Source organism: Phaseolus vulgaris, chromosome 9 (assembly GCF_000499845.2).
Source record: "Phaseolus vulgaris cultivar G19833 chromosome 9, P. vulgaris v2.0, whole genome shotgun sequence".
NCBI lineage: Eukaryota > Viridiplantae > Streptophyta > Magnoliopsida > Fabales > Fabaceae > Phaseolus > Phaseolus vulgaris.
Window position 1 is genome coordinate 27490616 of NC_023751.2, and position 23964 is coordinate 27514579.

General features: G+C 37.3%; 2 protein-coding genes and 1 pseudogene across 2 annotated transcripts; all 3 read left to right on the forward strand.

The window, feature by feature from the left end:
- The first annotated feature begins 8925 nt into the window (after nt 1–8925).
- LOC137823235 (small nucleolar RNA R71) lies at nt 8926–9031 on the forward strand (annotated as a pseudogene).
- A 3652-nt stretch (nt 9032–12683) lies between these two features.
- Nucleotides 12684–17937, forward strand: LOC137821082 (succinate dehydrogenase subunit 4, mitochondrial). Its single transcript, XM_068625505.1, has 6 exons — nt 12684–13031; nt 13181–13211; nt 13318–13331; nt 13424–13474; nt 13842–13903; nt 17484–17937. Exons 1-6 carry the CDS (start codon nt 12810–12812, stop codon nt 17758–17760), a joined length of 657 nt encoding a protein of 218 aa, XP_068481606.1. The 5' UTR covers nt 12684–12809; the 3' UTR covers nt 17761–17937.
- Nucleotides 17938–21273: 3336 nt separating this feature from the next.
- On the forward strand, nt 21274–22325 carry LOC137822356 (uncharacterized). The gene is made up of 2 exons (XM_068627240.1): nt 21274–22107; nt 22185–22325. Exons 1-2 carry the CDS (start codon nt 21274–21276, stop codon nt 22323–22325), a joined length of 975 nt encoding a protein of 324 aa, XP_068483341.1.
- Nucleotides 22326–23964: the final 1639 nt, after the last annotated feature.

Below are 23964 nucleotides of genomic sequence, written 5' to 3' on the forward strand. Positions count from 1 at the left end.
ATCCTTTCTCAATTTGAGTGATGGTTCCAGCCACAAATTCTTTTTCAAATTAAGTCCCTGATCAATCCATTTGGTTGTTCTAATTTAGAAATATGGTTTGATTTCTTTTTCCAAAAATTTATACCATCATCTATCTATATACAAGATTTCACTTCACAAAATATGCAAACATCAACCACTATACTAACTTAAGCTTGCCATCAACAAAAGCTAAAGTAAGAAATATTAAGCTAAATTGCTAAAATCAACTTACTAAATTAAACTGAAATTAAAGTTAAACAAAAAGATAAAAACCAGTTTTTTGTTCATTGTGCATGATAAGTATCAATCTCCTCTTGTGATTTTGTTCTGCTCTGTGCCAACATCATCATTCTGAACTTGGTTTGGATCTTCATCTTCTGCTGCTCCAGATGGTCCAACTCTCATTTCAGATTCACCTCCAGACGCTCCTGCTTTCCCTGAAAAATTGTGCCTTCCTTTCTAAAATGAAGGCCCAACTTTTCAGCTCTTCATATCTTTGTTTCTTGTCTTTTGTTTGCTCTATATTTCTTGGTGGGCTAGGTGACTCAACTCTAGCTCTTTCGCCTTTGTTAGACCGTGTTGGGTTAATAGCTGGTGAAATTTTGGTACGACCCATCTTCCTGCACATATAAAAATAACATTTCTCAAAAATCAAAGTGTTATTGGCATTTCAACAAACGATTGATATGCAATGTTTAAAATGAAATTGAATGAGTACTTTTTGTTTTGATATTTTATCCATGGAAACCAGTAATTATCCTATTCCACAATCCTATTCAACATTAAGATATTGAAATTTCAAAAAAATTGAATCTTTTAAAAACATCGAAACTGTGAAATGGAACCAGCAGAAACATGCATGTCGGGACTATGAAATGGAACCAGCAGAAATCCCAGTAGCCAGATTGAATGAAAATGATTAAGGAGAAGAGTAATTACTTACCTTGACAATGACAATGTAGATGAAATGTTTGAGAATGGTTATGTATATGGAAGATTTGGGATTTTCTTTTTAGAACAGAGGCACTTCTGAAACTGTATTAGGGTGCAGGTTTTTTTTTTTTAAAATGCGATTTTTATAAAATGGTGCAGATTTTTTTTTTTTTTTTTTTTTATAAATTGTGCATTCTGAAATGAAGGCCCAACTTTTCAGCTCTTCGTATCTTTGTTTCTTGTCTTTTGTTTGCTCTATATTTCTTGGTGGGCTAGGTGACTCAACTCTAGCTCTTTTGCCTTTGTTAGACCGTGTTGGGTTAATAACTGGTGAAGTTTTGGTACGACCCATCTTCCTGCACATATAAAAATAACATTTCTCAAAAATCAAAGTGTTATTGGCATTTCAACAAACACTTGATATGCAATGTTTAAAATGAAATTGAACGAGTACTTTTTGTTTTGATATTTTATCCATGGAAACCAGTACTTATCCTATTCCACAATCCTATTCAACATTAAGATATTGAAATTTCAAAAAATTTGAATCTTTTAAAAACATCGAAACTGTGAAATGGAACCAGCAGAAACATGCATATCGTGACTGTGAAATGGAACCAGCAGAAATCCCAGCAGCCAGATTGAATGAAAATGATTAAGGAGAAGAGTAATTACTTACCTTGACAATGACAATGTAGATGAAATGTTTGAGAATGGTTATGTAGATGGAAGATTTGGGATTTTCTTTTTAGAACAGAGGCACTTCTGAAACTGTATTAGGGTGCGGGTTTTTTTTTTTAAAATGCGATTTTTATAAAATGCTGCAGATTTTTTTATTTATTATTTTTTTATTTTTATAAATTGTGCATTCTGAAATGAAGGCCCAACTTTTCAGCTCTTCGTATCTTTGTTTCTTGTCTTTTGTTTGCTCTATATTTCTTGGTGGGCTAGGTGACTCAACTCTAGCTCTTTTGCCTTTGTTAGACCGTGTTGGGTTAATAACTGGTGAAGTTTTGGTACGACCCATCTTCCTGCACATATAAAAATAACATTTCTCAAAAATCAAAGTGTTATTGGCATTTCAACAAACACTTGATATGCAATGTTTAAAATGAAATTGAACGAGTACTTTTTGTTTTGATATTTTATCCATGGAAACCAGTACTTATCCTATTCCACAATCCTATTCAACATTAAGATATTGAAATTTCAAAAAATTTGAATCTTTTAAAAACATCGAAACTGTGAAATGGAACCAGCAGAAACATGCATATCGGGACTGTGAAATGGAACCAGCAGAAATCCCAGCAGCCAGATTGAATGAAAATGATTAAGGAGAAGAGTAATTACTTACCTTGACAATGACAATGTAGATGAAATGTTAGAGAATGGTTATGTAGATGGAAGATTTGGGATTTTCTTTTTAGAACAGAGGCACTTCTGAAACTGTATTAGGGTGCAGGTTTTTTTTTTTAAAATGCGATTTTTATAAAATGGTGCAGATTTTTTTATTATTATTTTTTTATTTTTATAAATTGTGCATTCTTTTCTGAAATGAAGGCCCAACTTTTCAGCTCTTCGTATCTTTGTTTCTTGTCTTTTGTTTGCTCTATATTTCTTGGTGGGCTAGGTGACTCAACTCTAGCTCTTTTGCCTTTGTTAGACCGTGTTGGGTTAATAGCTGGTGAAGTTTTGGTACGACCCATCTTCCTGCACATATAAAAATAACATTTCTCAAAAATCAAAGTGTTATTGGCATTTCAACAAACACTTGATATGCAATGTTTAAAATGAAATTGAACGAGTACTTTTTGTTTTGATATTTTATCCATGGAAACCAGTACTTATCCTATTCCACAATCCTATTCAACATTAAGATATTGAAATTTCAAAAAATTTGAATCTTTTAAAAACATCGAAACTGTGAAATGGAACCAGCAGAAACATGCATATCGGGACTGTGAAATGGAACCAGCAGAAATCCCAGCAGCCAGATTGAATGAAAATGATTAAGGAGAAGAGTAATTACTTACCTTGACAATGACAATGTAGATGAAATGTTTGAGAATGGTTATGTAGATGGAAGATTTGGGATTTTCTTTTTAGAACAGAGGCACTTCTGAAACTGTATTAGGGTGCGGGTTTTTTTTTTTAAAATGCGATTTTTATAAAATGCTGCAGATTTTTTTATTTATTATTTTTTTATTTTTATAAATTGTGCATTCTGAAATGAAGGCCCAACTTTTCAGCTCTTCGTATCTTTGTTTCTTGTCTTTTGTTTGCTCTATATTTCTTGGTGGGCTAGGTGACTCAACTCTAGCTCTTTTGCCTTTGTTAGACCGTGTTGGGTTAATAACTGGTGAAGTTTTGGTACGACCCATCTTCCTGCACATATAAAAATAACATTTCTCAAAAATCAAAGTGTTATTGGCATTTCAACAAACACTTGATATGCAATGTTTAAAATGAAATTGAACGAGTACTTTTTGTTTTGATATTTTATCCATGGAAACCAGTACTTATCCTATTCCACAATCCTATTCAACATTAAGATATTGAAATTTCAAAAAATTTGAATCTTTTAAAAACATCGAAACTGTGAAATGGAACCAGCAGAAACATGCATATCGGGACTGTGAAATGGAACCAGCAGAAATCCCAGCAGCCAGATTGAATGAAAATGATTAAGGAGAAGAGTAATTACTTACCTTGACAATGACAATGTAGATGAAATGTTTGAGAATGGTTATGTAGATGGAAGATTTGGGATTTTCTTTTTAGAACAGAGGCACTTCTGAAACTGTATTAGGGTGCGGGTTTTTTTTTTTAAAATGCGATTTTTATAAAATGCTGCAGATTTTTTTATTTATTATTTTTTTATTTTTATAAATTGTGCATTCTGAAATGAAGGCCCAACTTTTCAGCTCTTCGTATCTTTGTTTCTTGTCTTTTGTTTGCTCTATATTTCTTGGTGGGCTAGGTGACTCAACTCTAGCTCTTTTGCCTTTGTTAGACCGTGTTGGGTTAATAACTGGTGAAGTTTTGGTACGACCCATCTTCCTGCACATATAAAAATAACATTTCTCAAAAATCAAAGTGTTATTGGCATTTCAACAAACACTTGATATGCAATGTTTAAAATGAAATTGAACGAGTACTTTTTGTTTTGATATTTTATCCATGGAAACCAGTACTTATCCTATTCCACAATCCTATTCAACATTAAGATATTGAAATTTCAAAAAATTTGAATCTTTTAAAAACATCGAAACTGTGAAATGGAAACAGCAGAAACATGCATATCGGGACTGTGAAATGGAACCAGCAGAAATCCCAGCAGCCAGATTGAATGAAAATGATTAAGGAGAAGAGTAATTACTTACCTTGACAATGACAATGTAGATGAAATGTTAGAGAATGGTTATGTAGATGGAAGATTTGGGATTTTCTTTTTAGAACAGAGGCACTTCTGAAACTGTATTAGGGTGCAGGTTTTTTTTTTTAAAATGCGATTTTTATAAAATGGTGCAGATTTTTTTATTATTATTTTTTTATTTTTATAAATTGTGCATTCTTTTCTGAAATGAAGGCCCAACTTTTCAGCTCTTCGTATCTTTGTTTCTTGTCTTTTGTTTGCTCTATATTTCTTGGTGGGCTAGGTGACTCAACTCTAGCTCTTTTGCCTTTGTTAGACCGTGTTGGGTTAATAGCTGGTGAAGTTTTGGTACGACCCATCTTCCTGCACATATAAAAATAACATTTCTCAAAAATCAAAGTGTTATTGGCATTTCAACAAACACTTGATATGCAATGTTTAAAATGAAATTGAACGAGTACTTTTTGTTTTGATATTTTATCCATGGAAACCAGTACTTATCCTATTCCACAATCCTATTCAACATTAAGATATTGAAATTTCAAAAAATTTGAATCTTTTAAAAACATCGAAACTGTGAAATGGAACCAGCAGAAACATGCATATCGGGACTGTGAAATGGAACCAGCAGAAATCCCAGCAGCCAGATTGAATGAAAATGATTAAGGAGAAGAGTAATTACTTACCTTGACAATGACAATGTAGATGAAATGTTTGAGAATGGTTATGTAGATGGAAGATTTGGGATTTTCTTTTTAGAACAGAGGCACTTCTGAAACTGTATTAGGGTGCGGGTTTTTTTTTTTAAAATGCGATTTTTATAAAATGCTGCAGATTTTTTTATTTATTATTTTTTTATTTTTATAAATTGTGCATTCTGAAATGAAGGCCCAACTTTTCAGCTCTTCGTATCTTTGTTTCTTGTCTTTTGTTTGCTCTATATTTCTTGGTGGGCTAGGTGACTCAACTCTAGCTCTTTTGCCTTTGTTAGACCGTGTTGGGTTAATAACTGGTGAAGTTTTGGTACGACCCATCTTCCTGCACATATAAAAATAACATTTCTCAAAAATCAAAGTGTTATTGGCATTTCAACAAACACTTGATATGCAATGTTTAAAATGAAATTGAACGAGTACTTTTTGTTTTGATATTTTATCCATGGAAACCAGTACTTATCCTATTCCACAATCCTATTCAACATTAAGATATTGAAATTTCAAAAAATTTGAATCTTTTAAAAACATCGAAACTGTGAAATGGAACCAGCAGAAACATGCATATCGGGACTGTGAAATGGAACCAGCAGAAATCCCAGCAGCCAGATTGAATGAAAATGATTAAGGAGAAGAGTAATTACTTACCTTGACAATGACAATGTAGATGAAATGTTAGAGAATGGTTATGTAGATGGAAGATTTGGGATTTTCTTTTTAGAACAGAGGCACTTCTGAAACTGTATTAGGGTGCAGGTTTTTTTTTTTAAAATGCGATTTTTATAAAATGGTGCAGATTTTTTTTATTATTATTTTTTTATTTTTATAAATTGTGCATTCTTTTCTGAAATGAAGGCCCAACTTTTCAGCTCTTCGTATCTTTGTTTCTTGTCTTTTGTTTGCTCTATATTTCTTGGTGGGCTAGGTGACTCAACTCTAGCTCTTTTGCCTTTGTTAGACCGTGTTGGGTTAATAGCTGGTGAAGTTTTGGTACGACCCATCTTCCTGCACATATAAAAATAACATTTCTCAAAAATCAAAGTGTTATTGGCATTTCAACAAACACTTGATATGCAATGTTTAAAATGAAATTGAACGAGTACTTTTTGTTTTGATATTTTATCCATGGAAACCAGTACTTATCCTATTCCACAATCCTATTCAACATTAAGATATTGAAATTTCAAAAAATTTGAATCTTTTAAAAACATCGAAACTGTGAAATGGAACCAGCAGAAACATGCATATCGGGACTGTGAAATGGAACCAGCAGAAATCCCAGCAGCCAGATTGAATGAAAATGATTAAGGAGAAGAGTAATTACTTACCTTGACAATGGCAATGTAGATGAAATGTTTGTGAATGGTTATGTAGATGGAAGATTTGAGATTTTCTTTTTAGAACAGAGGCACTTCTGAAACTGTATTAGGGTGCAGGTTTTTTTTTAAAATGCTGCAGATTTTTTTTTTTTTTAGAAAACCCACTAGCTTAGGCTAGATCTTCTTAGCTCAGGCTAAAATTGGGCAAAGAGTAACAGATTTGCTCTAGCTCAAGCTAGCTCGTTTTAGCTTAAGCTAAAGTTTGGCAGAGAGCAATAAAGTTTTCTAGCTCAAGCTAGCTCTTTTTAGCTTAAGCTAAAATTTGGCAGAGAGCAACAGAGTTTTCTAGCTCAAGCTAGCTCATTTTAGCTCAGGCTAAAATTTGGCAGAGAGCAGCAAATTTGCTTTAGCTCAAGCTAGCTCATTTTAGCTTAAGCTAAAGTTTGGCAGAGAGCAACAGATTTACTCTAGCTCAAGCTAGCTCATTTTATCTCAGGCGAAAGTTGCAGAACAAAATTTTTTCTTCTTTTTCTGCATAACTAGCTTAGGCTAAAAGTTCTAGCTTAAGCTAAAATTACCCTGCAATGAAATTTTCTTGAAAAATTTCATTTTGTCTTTGCCAAAAGTTTTAAACCTTTCTAAGTTTTCTTCCATCTATTCATTTCACCTAACATTTCAAACCTACATGACCATTTCACATATCAAACTGGTTTTAAAGACATCAAATATTAAAACATACTACTAAATCAAAACAAAAATTAAAGACACATTTCAAAACAAAAATTAAAGACACATTTCAAAACAAAAATTAAAGACACATTTCAAAACAAAACACTAGGTTGCCTCCCAGCAAGCGCTCGTTTAACGTCATATAGCTTGACGCCTGATTAACATCATTGAAGGTTCAACAACATTCATATCCACTCTGAAACACTCTTTATGACCATTTGAATACTTCTTTGCTTCAAAAACATTAAAGCTTACTTCTTCATCTAGAACACAAACCTTCAATTTTCCTTTGTCTACATCAATTATAACTTGAGCAGTTTTCATGAATGGTCTTCCCAATATCAAAGGTACTTCAGCATCTTCTTCAATATCCATTACAACAAAATCTACTGGGAATGGAAATTTATCTACCTTTACCAATAAATCTTCAACTATTCCATGTGGATATTTGATTGATCTATCAGCCAATTGCAAAGTCATTCTTGTTGGTTTCACTTCTACATCTCCAATTTTCTTCAGCATTGATGAAGGCATCAAATTAATACTAGCTCCAAGATCCAATAATGCCTTTCCAACAGTGAGATTTCCTATGGTAACTGGAAAAGTGAAACTCCCAGGATCTCTAGATTTTTGCGGTAATGACTTTTGAATTATAATACTGCATCCAGCTTCCAATTCAACTATCTCCTGATCATTGAATTTTCTTTTCTTTGTTAATAATTCCTTCATGAATTTAGCATATGTAGGCATTTGCTTTAAAGCTTCAGTAAAAGGAATGTTAATTTGCAATCTTTTGAGAATATCCATAAATCTTGCAAATTGCCTTTCTTTGCATTTCTTTGTAGGAGCATGTGGATAAGGTACATCTTTTATAGGAACACTCCTCTCTTGTTTTTCATTTTTTTCTATTTTCTCACCAATATCTACAACATCTTCCTTATTCCTTCTTTCTCCTCCCTCACACTCAATCTGTTCTTTTTCACTCTCTTTATCTTTTAAAACCTCCTCCCCAACAACTAAGTTTTTCGCAATTTCTTTTCCTATAACTATCCCACTTCTGGTAGTGATAGAATTGCAATGCTCCTTGGGATTGGTTTGTGTATTGGCTGAAAATTGACTTCCTTGATTATCAACTAACTGTTTAGCCAACTGCCCCACCTGTGTTTCTAAATTCCTTATTGATGCTTCAATATTTTTTTGATTGGATAGAGAGGCTTGCATGAACTTCTCAAAAGTATCTTCCAATTTTGATGTTCTCTCATGAATGGAAGGATAGTGTGGTTGCTGTTGATAAGGGACTTGTCTGTTAGATGATCCAGCCTCTTGCTTCCACCCAAATCCTTGATTTGGATTATTCCCCCATCCTTGAGCCATGTTATTTGGATAATTATATGCAAAGCCACCTTGCCTTCCTTGATTATTCATATACTGAACCTCTTCCTCTGATGGATTTTGGTAAGAGCATTGGCCATTAAGATGATTTCCCCCACAAAAATCACACTTCAAAGCTTGATTCTGCATTGAAGGAGAATTTATTGCAGGTAATTGTTGAGGCAGTTTTGACATTTGCTTGGTTAATGCCTCAATTTGCTGAGTCAAAATCTTGTTTTGTGCTAAAATTGCATCTGAAGTACTAAGATCCAGCACCCCTTTCTTTTGCACTGTATATCTATCATGTCGAGCTTGGTAATCTGTTGAGACTAAGGCATCAATGATTCTTGTAGTTTGTTCTGCATCAACACTCATCATTGTACCTCCTGCTGCAGCATCCAAGATCATTTTAGTATCAGGCCTAAAACCATTGTGGAATATGTTCAACTGAGCAATATCCTCAAAGCCATGATTAGGACATCTTCTTAACATCACTTTAAAGTGTTCCCAAGCTTCACAAAAAGGTTCTTTTGGCCCTTGCCTGAATGTGGAGATATCAGACTTAGCCTTGATATATCGAGAGAGTGGGAAGAATTTGTGTAGGAATTTCTCTTCTACATCATTCCAGCTACTTAGACTCTGGTTTGGATGCGACTTTAACCATTCTTTTGCTTTTCCTGCAAGTGAGAAAGGAAATAGACGCAGATAAACAGATTCAATATCATTTTCCTCAAAGCCCATTGTCCCAACCAACTCATAGAATGTGGATAGATGAGTATAAGGGTCTTCATGATCCATTCCAGTGAATTGATGAGTGTTGATTAAGCTAAGAAAAGCTAGCTTCATTTCTAATGATTTGGTGGCAGGAGGTATGGCTATGCTAGAGAAATGCCTCGGTCCTTGTTGCATAGCATAGTCTCCCAATGTCCTTCTAGGTGGATTTTGTCTATTTTCAGCCATTTGGAACTCTGTTTGATTGTGTGAGTTGAGAGTGTTGGAAGGTTCTCCTTTTGTTTGTCCTTGCTTCTTCTTTTCTTTTCTCTTCTTGCTCTGATTTCTTCTAGCTGTCTTCTCAATTTCTGGATCAAATTCCAATTGATCTTCAAGAACCTGTCCTCTTAATAGCATGTGTCTAAGACAACTCAAGCAAGGATTAACATAGGATAAAAGAATAAAATATAAACCAGTGTATATTCACAAAGAAAACGGAATATTCACAATACTCAATGAGTTATACTTCAGAAATTCTTAAAAGAAATTGTTCCCCAGCAACGGCGCCAAAAACTTGTTGATTTTTCTCGGCAAGTGTACCGAATCAACTGTAATATAGTACTCTTTAAAGTACGAATGTCGAACTCACAGGGAACAATTCTAATTAAGATGTTCTATTTTAAAACTCATTAAGTATAGAAAATAATTTTGAGAATTTGTTCATAACCAAATTAAAGATTTCACAAGAACTCAAAGATTTAGGGTTTGATTCTGGATGTAACAAAACCAACTTATCAAATATAGAGAAAGATACTTGGGATTGAATTGCGTTTATCTCAATCATCTGTATTTTGAATAATACAATATATAATACTCAAAACTACTTATTCTTGATGCTTAATTTAAAGTCATTCATCTTGATTCCTCACAGATGAAATTCATAAGATAATTTCTCAAACACTGGTTCCTCAGATATTTAACAAATCATCCAGCTTTAGGAACAGAATTATAATGCAATCAATAACCTGAAATCTATTCCTAGCATTACAAGTTATCAAGTATTTTCGTTTATTTCAGATCCTTAAAGGTACTTTCCAGTTAAATTTAAGGATCAAAATCAAGACTCTATTGATCAGACAAAATCAAGCAATAAGCATAAAACGAAAATACCAAGAACAAGTAGAAAAGAGAATTATATATATATATCACCAAGAATACATTTGATCAAGATAAATTACATTCAATCCCAAGTTAGAAAGAACTTAGCCACTCATGACAACTCCTCCAATCTTCATTCTTCATCTGGATTGCATAAGAAGGGCTGATCTGAGCAAGTTCTTCTCCTAAGAACAGAGGTTTCTTCTCTTTCTCTCACTAGTCTCTCTCTAAAAAACCCAATCTGTTTTCCACCGCTGGTTTTGAGTTATGTTTCAGAATTTATATAATCAACTTTAGCTCAAGCTAGCCCAATTTAGATTAAGCTAGATCTTTTGGTGCATTTTTAGCTTGAGCTAGCGATTCTAGCCTGAGCTAGATCAGTACTGCACCTTTTAATCAACTCTGAACAGTTTTAGCTTGAGCTAGCAATTCTAGCCTGGGCTAGAATTGTACTGCACCTTTAATCAACTCTGGCCAGTTTTAGCTTGAGCTAAATCCTCTAGCTTGAGCTAAATCTTCTTGTGATCCAATTAAGTTTTTACTTTCGTTCTTTCAATGCCAGCTTGAATAATTCTTTCAATGCTTCATATTCATCAGCAATTTACACAAAAAATGAGATTAAATTTCTTCATTTGTTTCTTGGTTCAAAATATATAATCAGATTCAATAATTCTCAGATTAGGGTAATTTTCTTACATTAAGCAACAATTAAGTTCTAAAGTGTTCAATTTTCTCAATCATAAAAACTACACATTGGCACTTATCAATATGGTGTGTTCAATTTGAGTGATAATAACCATACATGTAGTCTCTACCCTACATGTGATCTTTGGTACATCTTAGACTTGATAAAATGAACAAACTACTTGGTTTGAAATTGAAATTGGTTATAGGAAAATTATACAGAACTTTAAGTTTTGCATAATTTGTCTACCACATTACATCGAGAGAGCTAGTCACACTCCTATACTTGATTCACTCAACATATTCTCTTACAACTCAACAAATTAAAATTCACCTAGGAAATTCAAATTTAATAACAATTAATATATTTTTCTAATTTAATCCTCTTAGCAAGATTTTCACTTTGTGAAATTATTTTATTTTACATTTACATGCTTAATTAAATTGTATGTTCTTAAATTATTTGAATTGCTTATGGATATGTTTTATTTGTGAATATTAATATTCCATATGATAATTTTGATTGAAATGATACATGATATGTTGATTTGAATCGTTTGGGATCATAGATAAATATAATAATATAGTAAATTATTTGAAATATTAAGAATAAAACTTATTACTGGAAGGAGATATCCATGTTCAGATGATAATGTAAATCATATAGATTAAGACATCATATTGGAAAAGCTCAGGAAAGTTCTTGCACCACTAAAATATAACATCAATGTACAATTTTATGTCATGAATTCACCATGACGTATGGAGTTGAGGTTTGTGAACTTGAAGTTCTTAAAATGTGTTATAGATGTTAGTCTCTTGTAAGTAGTATTTAATACAATTCTTCTAGTTTATTGTTTCTTTGTTTGCTATCCATTTAAAGTTTAGGTTTGCTTATTGATCCAAAGTTTTAAAAATTGGGTTAAATAGAGTTTGTTGAATTGTTAATGCACTCTAGATTATGATTACTTCTATTAATAACTTACCATTTTTCTTGTTGTATTGTTATGTATTTTTTTTTTGTGGTGATTGTATTTAGTACATGAATAAAGGATCTTATGTAATACATTAGAACACAACATTGGTGTACAATTTTATGTAATAAATTCACCATAACCCATATCGAAATTAAAGTGCTTAATATGTTAAATATTAATATTTGATCAGCCATATTTAATATGATTATTCGAAAAAATATCTATTTATTTTTCTATATTTGGTATATGATAACTTTTGAATTTGTTCATATGTTTATAAACTAATTACATTAGGTCAATAGATCAATGATTAGCGTTTATTAACCCGGCTTACATTAAAAAATATATTATATTATTTATGCAACATAATTTGATAAACCTAATTAAACTAAAAAAATATATATTATAAAACAGTAATATATAATAAAATAATAAATAAAATTCAAGACAAGGTGATTTCATAGTTAAAAATTTTAACCCATTGTCTCGATAAAAGAATTAATATTCATTATAGAATTCTTAAAATAATAACGAAAATTGAATAACACAATTTTATAAATTTTTTAGAAAAGTAATATTATATTATTAAAACATTGAAATAAAATAGAAAAATTAAAATTAAAAAAAAGTGTTTAATATTATTAAGTAAATTAATTAATATTTAACGGTAATAACAAAATAAAAATAAAGCAGGTGTCCTAAGACGTAGGTCATCAAACCTCTGGCATCGAAAAGATTCTCCATTCTCAAGCGATCTTCCTTGTGTAAGGTAGGAAGTGCAGATTCCTCACTCCTCACACAAAATTCAAACCCAAACATGCAATCTCTATCGATCAAGCTCACCAAGAGGCTCTACGATTCCAAGCCTCTCTTCAGAATCTCTCCCAACCTCGTTGCTCACTCATCCTCCGCCACCGCCACTTCCCCTTCTCCGCCGCCACCGTCGCCTCCGATCCCCTCCCCTTCCAAAATACCCAATCTCCTCACCGCTCCGTGGTCCGCAACTCAGTCCCGCGGAATCTCTTTCTCTGGATCTGATGTGAGTTCCTCCGTTTTCTCACACCATTGCTTATTATACATTACGCTACGATTCTTTCTCATATATTATTATCCGTTGTCGTTTCGTTGTGATTGGATCCTTCGGTGATGGTTTTAGGGCTCATTGTAACTTTCCTACTTGTGTTGCAGGTTAGAGTTGGGAATCTCATCGGAAACCGAGGTTATAAATTTTCCGCGTTTTGATTTGGTGATTCGATTTTGATGTGTAATTTTTAGTTTCTAACTTATTCGCCTTTTGCATTTCCACTGCGGTGGACGTGGCCCAGGACGCGCTCACGAGGTAACTAAGAAATGCTTTGGGAATTGGTATTGAAGTGGTGTTCATTGATGCTTGTTGTCTAAAATAGCGTTTGGTTATGTGAATAATCTTAGGTTCTTAAACTCTATCGCCCCTCTGAAGGAACAAGCAAAGCCATTCTTGAGGTTTTTTCTAATATTCTTTCTCTAGCATTCTTATATAGCTTCTTGATACATTTTATTCAATTTTGTACTGTGATGTTGTTTTCACATATATATATTCAATTAGATTAAATAAGGGAAATGGAATTTAGAATATTGTCAACAGAAGGAACTTTTAGAGGTTTTCTTGTGATGGCGAGGCCTCTATTGGCCTTTCGTGACACTTCCTGTGTTCAGTTCTTCAAAGGGTCACACTGTATGATTTGATCAAGTAAAATTTCGTTTTAATGACCTGCACTAAGTATTGGAAGCTGAATGGAATGAATTCTGTTTGGTGCTGGTAATGCTAAATGCTAAAGTCTGATTCATTTGTTTGACCAATGACTCCCAGGTTCAGCCTCACTCTGTAGCTGGTTATGCCACAGTGGCTACTACAGAGGATGACATCAAAAGGTTAGTTGGTGCATTTGATGGTACAATTGATCATACTTTCAATCTCGTAAGCATCATCCACTATTGCATTAATGAGCTTGAATATTATATTAAGCCTTTCCATCCATGATGTTTAGGTGCCATGTATCGCTAGAAATTTTGAAGTTTGATTTTACGTCTAATAGATTTTGTCATTTATTTTAAATAGAAAAGGAAGTATTATTTGATGGGAAGGGGAAAATACAAAAGAGGATAAGGTGTTCCAAAGAAACCTAAAAGCTCTAGGAAAACAAGAAATAACAGTTCCTAGGAAACCACACTACAAACAGGGCACAAGGGAGAAACACAAAATTAAACCAGTGTAAATGCTGCAGAATTCTCCTAGGAAACTCCATTTACAGAACACCCGCAACAAAAGGGATAGACTAATTCTAAAAAAGCTCATTACTCCCTTTTCTTTGAACAAAGAAGATAACATCAAAGCTTGAGGCAGTAATTAAGCCTTCCGTTTCCAGTGCAGTTTATGCTCTCAATTTTCTTTTGCCAATCTTGTTTGCTGTTAAAATTGATCATGCTTACAATGTTGTTAAGCATAATCGTTGTATTGATTCTCTTGATATTTTGATGGCTAGAATTTTGAATTGTATGTCACATCATTCCTTACATTTATTATATTACCAAGAAATATTGTTAAATTGGAAGGGGAAAATGCAAAAGGAGCACTAGATATCCTCCAAATAAACAAAAAAGGTCTTGGAAAACAAAAGACTAAAATTCTTAAGAAATTTTTATACAAAAACAACCCAAAGTAGAAAAGACAAATGTCCCGGAAGGCCATAACTCTACTAGGAAACTCCCTCCACAAAACATGCACAAGAAAATGGATAAATTAATACTAACACTCAAAACAATGTCCCCTCTGCTATAAACAAAGATAACTCTTTTATCCAGCAGATTAATTAAGTTTTCCCTTTTTTGATCAGAAAGTGATGGTAGATAAGCAATCCACTTGCAATGCATGTTAGCAATTGCTTACCATCTGATTTGATGCCCTTCACTTTGGCCAAAAGGTTTCCTTTGTTCCACATATAGTCTAGGCAGAATTCCCTTTTTGGAGCCAGCATTATAGAATTACCTCCTAGAAGATTAACTGATGTCTATGGGATATGGACTGCCTTAACTTAAAATATTGCTAACCTCAATAGGTTTTGTTGAAAAGGCTTCTTGATGAGAGTCTAACTTGAATTAACTTGGTTTTAGATGAGAGACTTAAATTTGTTTATGTTTTCATGAATTTTAGAACAACAGACAACAAACTGAAAGATGCTCACCACCAATGTTGTTAAACTCGAGGAAACCCTAAATCCTAAACCGGAAGGAGATAAAATATCGTAACTCGAGGATTGTAACTTGACCCATAAGAGTTAGTGGCATATGAAAAATAATATTCAATATATAAAACAACTAAACATATATTATAATTCATAAGATTGATGCATAAAATAATTCATAAATTCATAAATATTTAATACAAATAAAATCCTTTGTATTAGTAAACAGTGTTCATGCCTTTATAAAACAAGGCTAGCGGGAGCAGAACAAAGAGAAAATAAAAAGGAACAAAACAGGCCTTTATAAAACAAGGCAGCAGGAGCAGAATAGATAAGAGAAAATAAAGAGGGAGCAGAATAGATAAGAGAAAATAAAGAGGGAGCAGAACAGATAAGAGAAAATAAAGAGGGAGCAGAACAGATAAGAGAAAATAAAGAGGGAGCAGAACAGACAAGAGAAAATAAAGGAGGAGCAGAACAAATGAGAGAAAATAAAGGAGGAGCAGAACAGACAAGAGAAAGTAAAAGCGAGGAGCAGAACAAAGAAAATAATAAGGCCGAAACAATGACGGTGATAGCGAGAGCAAGTGGTAGGGAACACTTCAACGGAGAGTGTGAGCGGTGGTGAGCAGCACGCCTACTAGCTCCGATCCATGCCGGTGACAATCTGGCATCTGAGTCAGCTCGCCTTCTCCTCCAAACTCGTTGAATCATGAGTTTGCAAGTATACTTGTGATCTTAACAACATTTCTCACAACTGAACATGAATGTAATCCATAAGGATTATATAAGTGTGAAAACATGCATCTAAGAGTGGAACAAGAACATCAACACAAGACTAAGAACAAGTAAACAGTAAAGAGAAGATATATATAGAATCCTTAGAAGTTGGTCACTGACTACGAGATTAATCCGTAAGACTAGTGAAAGCTTCCTTCTAAGAAGAGAAGATGAACACACACATATAGATAGGAGGAGAATGAAACATGAAATGAAAAAGAAATAAAACTTGCAATTTGGTACAAATGAGGAGGAAGAAAAGAGAAAGTGGAAGAAAGAAACATATGGATTCATCGAAGTTGTTAGGCCACTTGAAAGAGCTTCAATTTAAGTGTTGAATGAAGTTGTAACTTGATTCTATAATTCAAGATAGGACCCAAGCAAGAAGAGAACTCTTCCTTCAAAGAACTTTTGAAATGCTCTAGAAATTCTCTTTCAAATTCAATTATATCAAAAGTTGTTTACGAAGAGAACAAAGGTCTATTTATAGCCAAAAGTGCTGCAAATGGACTTCTGAATGCAACCTAAATTCTATGCAAATGAAATGAACATCTAAACCTATGGCCTTATTGGCTTACAAAATTCGTGGGAGGGGAAATTTAAATTTCAAAATTCAAATCAAATAAAAGAAAACAAAGAAATTCTCCTATTGGCCAAAACCTAGCACATGCTTTCCATGCTTGCTTCTCTTGGTCCTTTGAAACATGCACTCCTTGTCTCCTTTGACTTATGCGTTTTGACTTCCAATATGTTTTGGCCGAGATTTATGATGCTTGATTGGGCTTCAACTTGTTCCTTGTTTTTTTACCTTTTAATGCTTACATCCCCCTAACATGTTGGATTTAATAGGCCCAACTACAAAATTACTATTTGCACCTATTTTACACATAAAAGGAAAATGAAATGAAATTTTAGTTTCTAAAATTTTACAGTCAATTACAACTATGATCTACTTGCATGCATTTATTTTAAGACTCTTTAAGATCCTCCCCGCATTTATCACTTCTTCACTTGGACTAAGTTACCATCAAAATCAAGACAATCTTCCCGAACCTTTTCTTGATCAAAAGTTCAGGAAGGGTATCGTCACTTTGATTTTCAGCATTCTCCACGTAAGTAGGCAATATTGGAATTACAATTTTGGATCATATGTTTGTTTTCTACTCCATTTCTTGACAATTTTTGTCTTAATAAATATATTAAATATAGTTTCGAAGCATCGGGGATAGGTATATAATAAATATAGGAATGCTCTAATAGTTGTGCTGACCTATTCCTTATTGTTAGTTTAGTCTATCCAAGGTTTAAAGGCTTGAATGCTTGAATCATCTATACATTGGCATTAATGCTTGAATCATCGTTTGATAATGAATGAAACTTGAAAACTCTTATGAGTCCAGTGAATTTCCCGTTTTTATTCAAAGCTGGTATTTTGTATAGATGGTTTGGTTAATTCCCATTTCCCTCTATCTATTGGTTGGCATGTATAGGAAGGAACGAAACAGTGGATTAGGGAAAGAAGCGAAGACAAAGAGGGAGCAGCTCCTTAAAGCTACTGCAGTTGCCCCTCTTCTTTTATTATACCCAAACGCCTATTCATTGCTCTTGGCAAATTTCTTTGTGTTCTGGCACTTAAAAGCGGGGATAGAAGAGATTTTGGCAGATTATGTTCACCATGCAATGACCAGGGAATTTGTCACGATTTCTCTCAGGTTGTTCTTGATAATCGCAATGAAGGATGTTTACTTAAAATTTATATTTGTATAATCAGATAGTGGATGGGTTGTGTTGACATTACTTTTCCAATAAGAGCTCATTGGGGGGCAAACTTGTCCAAACTGTAATTTGTAGTTTTTAGTTGTTTTTTCAAACATAAGAGGTGAGGCAACATGATAACTTCGTGATTTATCATGTTAATGGATGAATTTTTAGCGTGTCTTGCAAGTAGCTTCTCCTATCAATTAGTATTTATGCTAACTAATATTATACAACAATTAAGTGTTGGAATATATATATGTTTTGTTCTTGTTACATGTTTTGAAAAGGACAAAAGCCGGTATACATTTTTATACTATAATATGTATGTTTGATTGTTTTGTGTTTAGTTTAGTTTTCTAATCGTTGGACAATCTAGGATACAATTATATTTGCTGTTAGATTTAGATTCGATGAATGTCAACAATACAGATTTGATATTTTTTTTTGTATCATATTCTTTGTTAGATAAATTTTCATGTTGATTTTGCTAAATAATCTAGGTTCAATATTAATAATTGATGTCCTCATGTGATTCTTTTTTATGACAATTAAGTGATTTTACTTGTAGTGGCAAACGGAGAATATTAAATGTTATTCTCCATTTCTAATATTTGGTTTTTAGCACTTTATTTGTCTCAATACTTCGTTTGCTTTAGAATTTTCAATATGTAATTTTACATTTTTTTCAACTATAACCTTGCAACTGATGAATTGATTAAGATTATATCTTTGTCGAGTTAGAGAATTAATAATATTGATATTTACAAGAATTAATGGATTTTTTCATTGAAAATGAAAGCTCTCATCCAAGGATTAAGTCAATCTACTTCGGTTGGTTGAATAGAACGCATAACTTAATATAAACTTTTTTATGCCTTTTATGAATAAAAAAAGATAACAAAGATAATTCTTGGAAATTTGTAAATAGTACATATGAGTATTTTAGTCTAAATTTTATAAATTAAATATTTCTTAGTAAAAAAATTGTTATATAATCCAAGATTGTAATTGAAATGCTAGTTTTCTTTTATATTTCTCTTCCTATGTTTTTATTATCTTTATGTCTTGTGACACCCTTGTATAAATGTTAGTTTACAAGCACAAGTTACAAGACTCGCACGCGGGCAACTAATTTGGAAAATGCTAGTTTCTCACTTGGGACTAACACAAGAGCATTAGCATTTGAAAGCAATTTGTTAAATAATATTGATAAAAATTCTTATTTTTAATTAGTTAAAAATTACCTATGACTGATGGCTGACTAGAATCTATTTGCAATATAATTACTTGTTCTTGCTAGGGAGATGGGACCTAGAGAACTATTAAAGTCTTCTTCTCCTTCCTTCGGTCGGGCAGGTGGCAGGGTGATGAACTGGGATCCTTCTCGTCCTCCTGCTTATCCTTCGGCACTCGGGACTCGGTCGTCGGGTGGACACCGGGTGGTGGGGGTACCTGCGAAGGCACTCCGACGCTCAAGTCAGTAAAGCGGGTGGTTAGCTCTCAGGTAGGTGAACAGTAATAATGACATACCTTACTCCTTGAAATGCGTGCTATTTATATTATTCTAGTGGGCCTACCTTGTTGGGCCCATTTATCGAGGTGGATACCGCTTAGGGTTGCATTACCTAATTCTTGATGATGGATTAGCTTCACTGATCTCGGTCTGAGCGTTAATTGTAATGGGGTTCGGCCATCGGCCAAATTCCCATGGTGCGGGTCTGCCATCGGCCAAATCCCTGTGGTCTTTGGCGGTTTCGGCCAAGCCTTCTAAGGTCTCGGCCTCTCGGCATAAGTCTTCAAAGGCTTCGGCCTCTCAGCACAAGTCTTCAAAGGTTTCGGCCCCCCGGCCGCTCGGCCAAGTCTTCTAAGGTCTTGGCCAGGTTCCCTTGGTCTCGGTCAGGCTGACAGGGCATCGGGCAGCCGGGTGGGTCCCGACCTCTCCCCGTACCGGTACACTTGCCCCCCAGGCTCAAGGGCAGACGCGTGAGTTATGTCTGATAAGTCTTTAATAATGGGACTCGGCCGGTCTTCCTTGGGCGTGCGGCTGTTTCGTTTCTCGAGGTGTGACGTGATCTGGGCGGCGTGACGTGACCCTTGGTGACGTGATATGATTGGCATTAATGAGGGGTTTTTTGGGCGGGAAGTATTGTGAACCGTTGGATCTAAGAGATCTAACGGTTGAGATTGATTCGACGCTTCGAATTCCGAGGCCCATGGGCCCTATAAATAGGGGTCTTCAACAGTGTCGAGACCTTGCATTTTCTGAGTGAGTTTGTCTGATAGCCGAGCCTTCCCTCGCCCACTGCTCTGAGAACCGAGTGACCGTTCGGTCTTTTTTGCAAAGCTTCACCTCGTTTTTCAAAGGTTAGTGATGTCGACCGTGTCTCGGCCAACGTCAGGGTCGTCCGGCCATTCTTCCCCTCTCTCGGTTGCCCCTCTCGTGCCCTTGGGCTTTCTTCCTCTTTGTCAAATCCCACGTCAACCTCTTCTTCGTCAACCTCTTCATCTGCCACCGATTCTTTATCGGTTGGGGTGGCCGAGGTGTCACCCATGGTAGAGGTGGTTAGGGGGGACGACCCGGTTAACGCCGTTGACCGATCGGATTCCCCTCTTACTATCGTAGTTGCCTGGCCGGGCTCTCCCCCTGCTAGCGCTGGTGACCGGTCGGGCTCACCCCCGACAGCTGTCCCACTCGCAGATTTTAGTTGGGTGGATCCTAGGGTTGTTGAGTTCTCGTCCACTTATGACACCGAGAAGTCTGTGGCCAAGTTTTTGGCTAAGTACCCGGTGTTGAAAGCGGGCGAGGGTTCTGACGATTCTAGGGATCCAGACTACTTCAGGATCTTGCCGTGTGGGCCGACCGAGCGGGTGTGTCTGGATCGGGCTGGTGCCGGTCCTCCTTTTTTTTATATGTATATTTGCTTCTTCTCCGACCTTCACGTGTCTCTCCCCTTTGATAAGTTCACAATGGGCGTCCTTCGGGCGCTCAACGTGGCCCCTACCCAGGTACACCCAAATACATGGGCGTCCCTTCAGGCATTTCGCTTGTTGTGTGACGTTATGCGGCTTCGCCCAACCCCTTCTTCTTTTCTTTGCTATTATGGCTCTCATCCCGGTCGCCTTGCCTCTTGGCTATCTTTGGCCGGTCGGCCAGGGAGTGTTTTGTTCGACCCTTTCGCGGTCTCGTACAAGAGGTTTAAAGAGAGGTTCGTCAAGGTTGTCATTCGGCCCGAGGCGACGGCCTTTTTCTTTGACCGGGCAGGTCGGCCTCGGTTTCCCCTGTATTGGACTTCCAAACCGACGGAGTTTAAGTCTTGGACGAGGCCGACGGAGGGTGAGGAGGAGGTGGAGATTCTCTCCTTCTTCGATGCACTCCCAAGGAAGCTTCCTTGCCGGTCGCTGATCGGTGCATATACCGAGACAGGGCGTTGGGCGGCCATTAGGGGTATGAGGCTCGTCCTTTGTTGTGTCGGTCGGTGTTTTTTTATTTCTGTTCTAACTGTTTTTTGGTTTGCAGCTACGATGGCTCAAGAGGAACTGGCCGGCGTCAGCGTCCTCGACAAGTATCGGGAGAGGGCGGCTGCCCGAAAGGGACGTCAGAGTATTGACGTTATTCCCTCGACCGCCCATGGTGCTGGAAGGGGCGAGGCCGGTCCCTCCCATAAGTCCAAGAAGAGGCCGAGGGATGGAGGCAACATTGCTACCACCCATCGATCCCCTGGCTCTCTGCCGACACCGCCTCCTCGTCGTGAGGCTGCCGAGGCGGTTCCTTTGTCCCCCCGGCGCGTGGAGCAGGCGTCTGGGCATCAAGCTGGAGGCCACCGGTCTTCGTCCTCGGCCCTGGATCTTCTTGGGGGGAATCACAGGTTCATGCGAAGAGTTCGCGTGGCTCTCCCCGAGGGGACTCGGGAGTCACTCCGGTCGGTCCCCCCCATTGACTTGGTGAGGAGCGGCCTAGAACTTATGTGCCGGTCAATCGTCCTCGTTGAGCACGGGGTTGAAGGCCACGACCGGCATGCCGAGGAGGTTACTCGGTTGGAGCAGGAGCTGGCCGAGGCTCGTGAGGAATTGAAGCGGTCTTTGGCTGCTAATGCTGAACTTTTGGCCAATGCTGCTGAGAGAGAGCTCGTCGCGAAGGATGCTGCTGAGGCGAGGCAGCTTTTGGCTTCGGCCAAGGAGGAGGCCCGAAGGGCGGCGGCTGAAGTCGTCGAGGTGAAGAAGATGGCTGAGGAGAAGCTCTCGTCTTCGGCCTCTGAGTTGGCCGCCCTCCAAACCGCGAAGGAGCAGGTCGAGGCTGAGCTCGACCAAAATTACGAGGAGTCGGAGGAGTTGCTCCAGCAATGCTTCGACCGGGCGGTGCGCCAGGCCCATGTGCTTTTTATGGAGGGCCGCCGGCCACTGGTTCATTCAACATGGACTATGAGGTTTACCAGGGCCGGCTGGTTCCGAGTGTTGAGGTGGGGGCTTTGTCGGCGCAGGAGGCTTCGGCGGCCGGGACCAATGAAGGGGAGACCGAGGGTCAGGTCGAGGAGGTTGAGGCCGAGGAGGGGGAGTGCATAGAGGTTCAGGATTAGGTTTTCCCTTAGCCGGGGTGTGGCCTCTTTTGCTTTGCTTTTTTGATGTACCGCCTAATATGTTTGTTTATTAATGTGTCGTCCCGTTTTCCTTTCATCATTTTGGTGTGAAAATTGACAAGTTACTCAATCGGTCTTCTAAAAGTATGGGCGACCGGCCATTTAATTGCGAACGTGTAACTCGAGCAAGTAATATGGGCGGCCGGCCATTTAATTGCGAACGTATAACTCGAGCAAATAAAAATATCGCCGATCGGCCATTTAATTGCGAATGTAAAATTCGAGCAAGTAAAAATGTGGGCGATCGGCCATTTAATTGTGAATGTAAAATTCGAGCAAATAAAAATATCGCCGACCGGCCATTTAATTGTAAAATTCGAGCAAGTAAAAATGTGGGCGATCGGCCATTTAATTGCGAATGTAAAATTCGAGCAGATAAAAATGTGGGCGATCGGCCATTTAATTGCGAATGTAAAATTCGAGCAAATAAAAATATCGTCGATCGGCCATTTAATTGCGAGTGTAAAATTCGAGCAAATAAAAATGTCGTCGATCGGCCATTTAATTGCGAATGTGGGCGATCGGTCATTAATTGCGAGCGAATGATATACGGGCGATCGGCCATTAATTGCGAGCGAGTGATATGAGGGCGATCGGCCACTATCTGCGAACGTCGAACTTCGAGTAACATATGGGCTTTCGGCCACTACTTGCGAATGTTGGATTCGGCAGGCCGGCACTTGCGATGTTAATAGAGCAAGTGGGCAGTCGGTAGACCGGCACTTGCGATGTTAATCGAGCAAGTGGGCAGTCGGTAGGCCGGCACTTGTGATGTTAGTTGAGCAAGTGGGCATTCGGCAGGCCGGCACTTACGATGTTAATCGAGCAAGCGGACGGTCGGCGGGCCGGCACTTGCGATGTTAATCGAGCAAGCGGGCATCCGGCCAATACTTTCGGTAGAATATTTCCAACACTTTTGATGAAAACGCCTCGTTAAAACCTCCCTGGTTGGGTGAGGAAAGAGTGCGTGATTTTATTGATTTTAGCTGTAATAGAATTTGAGGTGCGTGGCATTCCACGTCCTCGGTACAATTTTTCTTGAAAGCCATTCTAGGTGATAGGCTCCTCCTTGTGCGACTTCTCGGACTCGGAAAGGCCCCTCCCAGTTGGATGAGAACTTCCCTTCGTTTTTTCTTGCGTCGCTGCGCATTCTCCAGACAAGATCGTCCTTCTGGAAACCTCTCGGCCGGACTTTGGTGTTGTACCGTCTGGACGCCCGGGCTTTGCAGGCAGCCTCCCGAATCTTGCTTTTGTCACGAAGCTCACTTACCAGGTCGAGGTTGACCGCTAGGCTTTCCTCGTTTAGGGTGAGATCGAACATTTGCCGTCGTATGGTGGGCTCGGCCACCTCTACCGGGATCATGGCCTCGGTTCCGTATGTCAGGCTGTAGGGCGTTTCCTGTGTGGTAGTTTGGAGAGTGCACCTGTACGCCCAAAGTACCTCGATTAGTTCCTCGGTCCATCGTCCTTTTGCCTTGCCCAGCCGCTTCTTCAGCTCGTTGAGTATGACCTTGTTGGCGGCCTCGGCCTGCCCATTGGTTTGTGGGTGTTCTACCGAGGCCGTGATGGACTTGATGCC

What these genes read in the sequence shown, in the direction of transcription:
- LOC137821082 (XM_068625505.1), top strand. Translation starts at nt 12,810, where the DNA reads ATGCAATCTCTATCGATCAAGCTCACCAAGAGGCTCTACGATTCCAAG. An exon ending in TCTCTTTCTCTGGATCTGAT is followed by an intron (nt 13,032 to 13,180) that starts GTGAGTTCCTCC and finishes CTTGTGTTGCAG; the next exon opens with GTTAGAGTTGGGAATCTCAT. An exon ending in ACAGAGGATGACATCAAAAG is followed by an intron (nt 13,904 to 17,483) that starts GTTAGTTGGTGC and finishes TGGCATGTATAG; the next exon opens with GAAGGAACGAAACAGTGGAT.
- LOC137822356 (XM_068627240.1), top strand. Translation starts at nt 21,274, where the DNA reads ATGGCTCAAGAGGAACTGGCCGGCGTCAGCGTCCTCGACAAGTATCGG. An exon ending in AGCAATGCTTCGACCGGGCG is followed by an intron (nt 22,108 to 22,184) that starts GTGCGCCAGGCC and finishes GAGGTTTACCAG; the next exon opens with GGCCGGCTGGTTCCGAGTGT.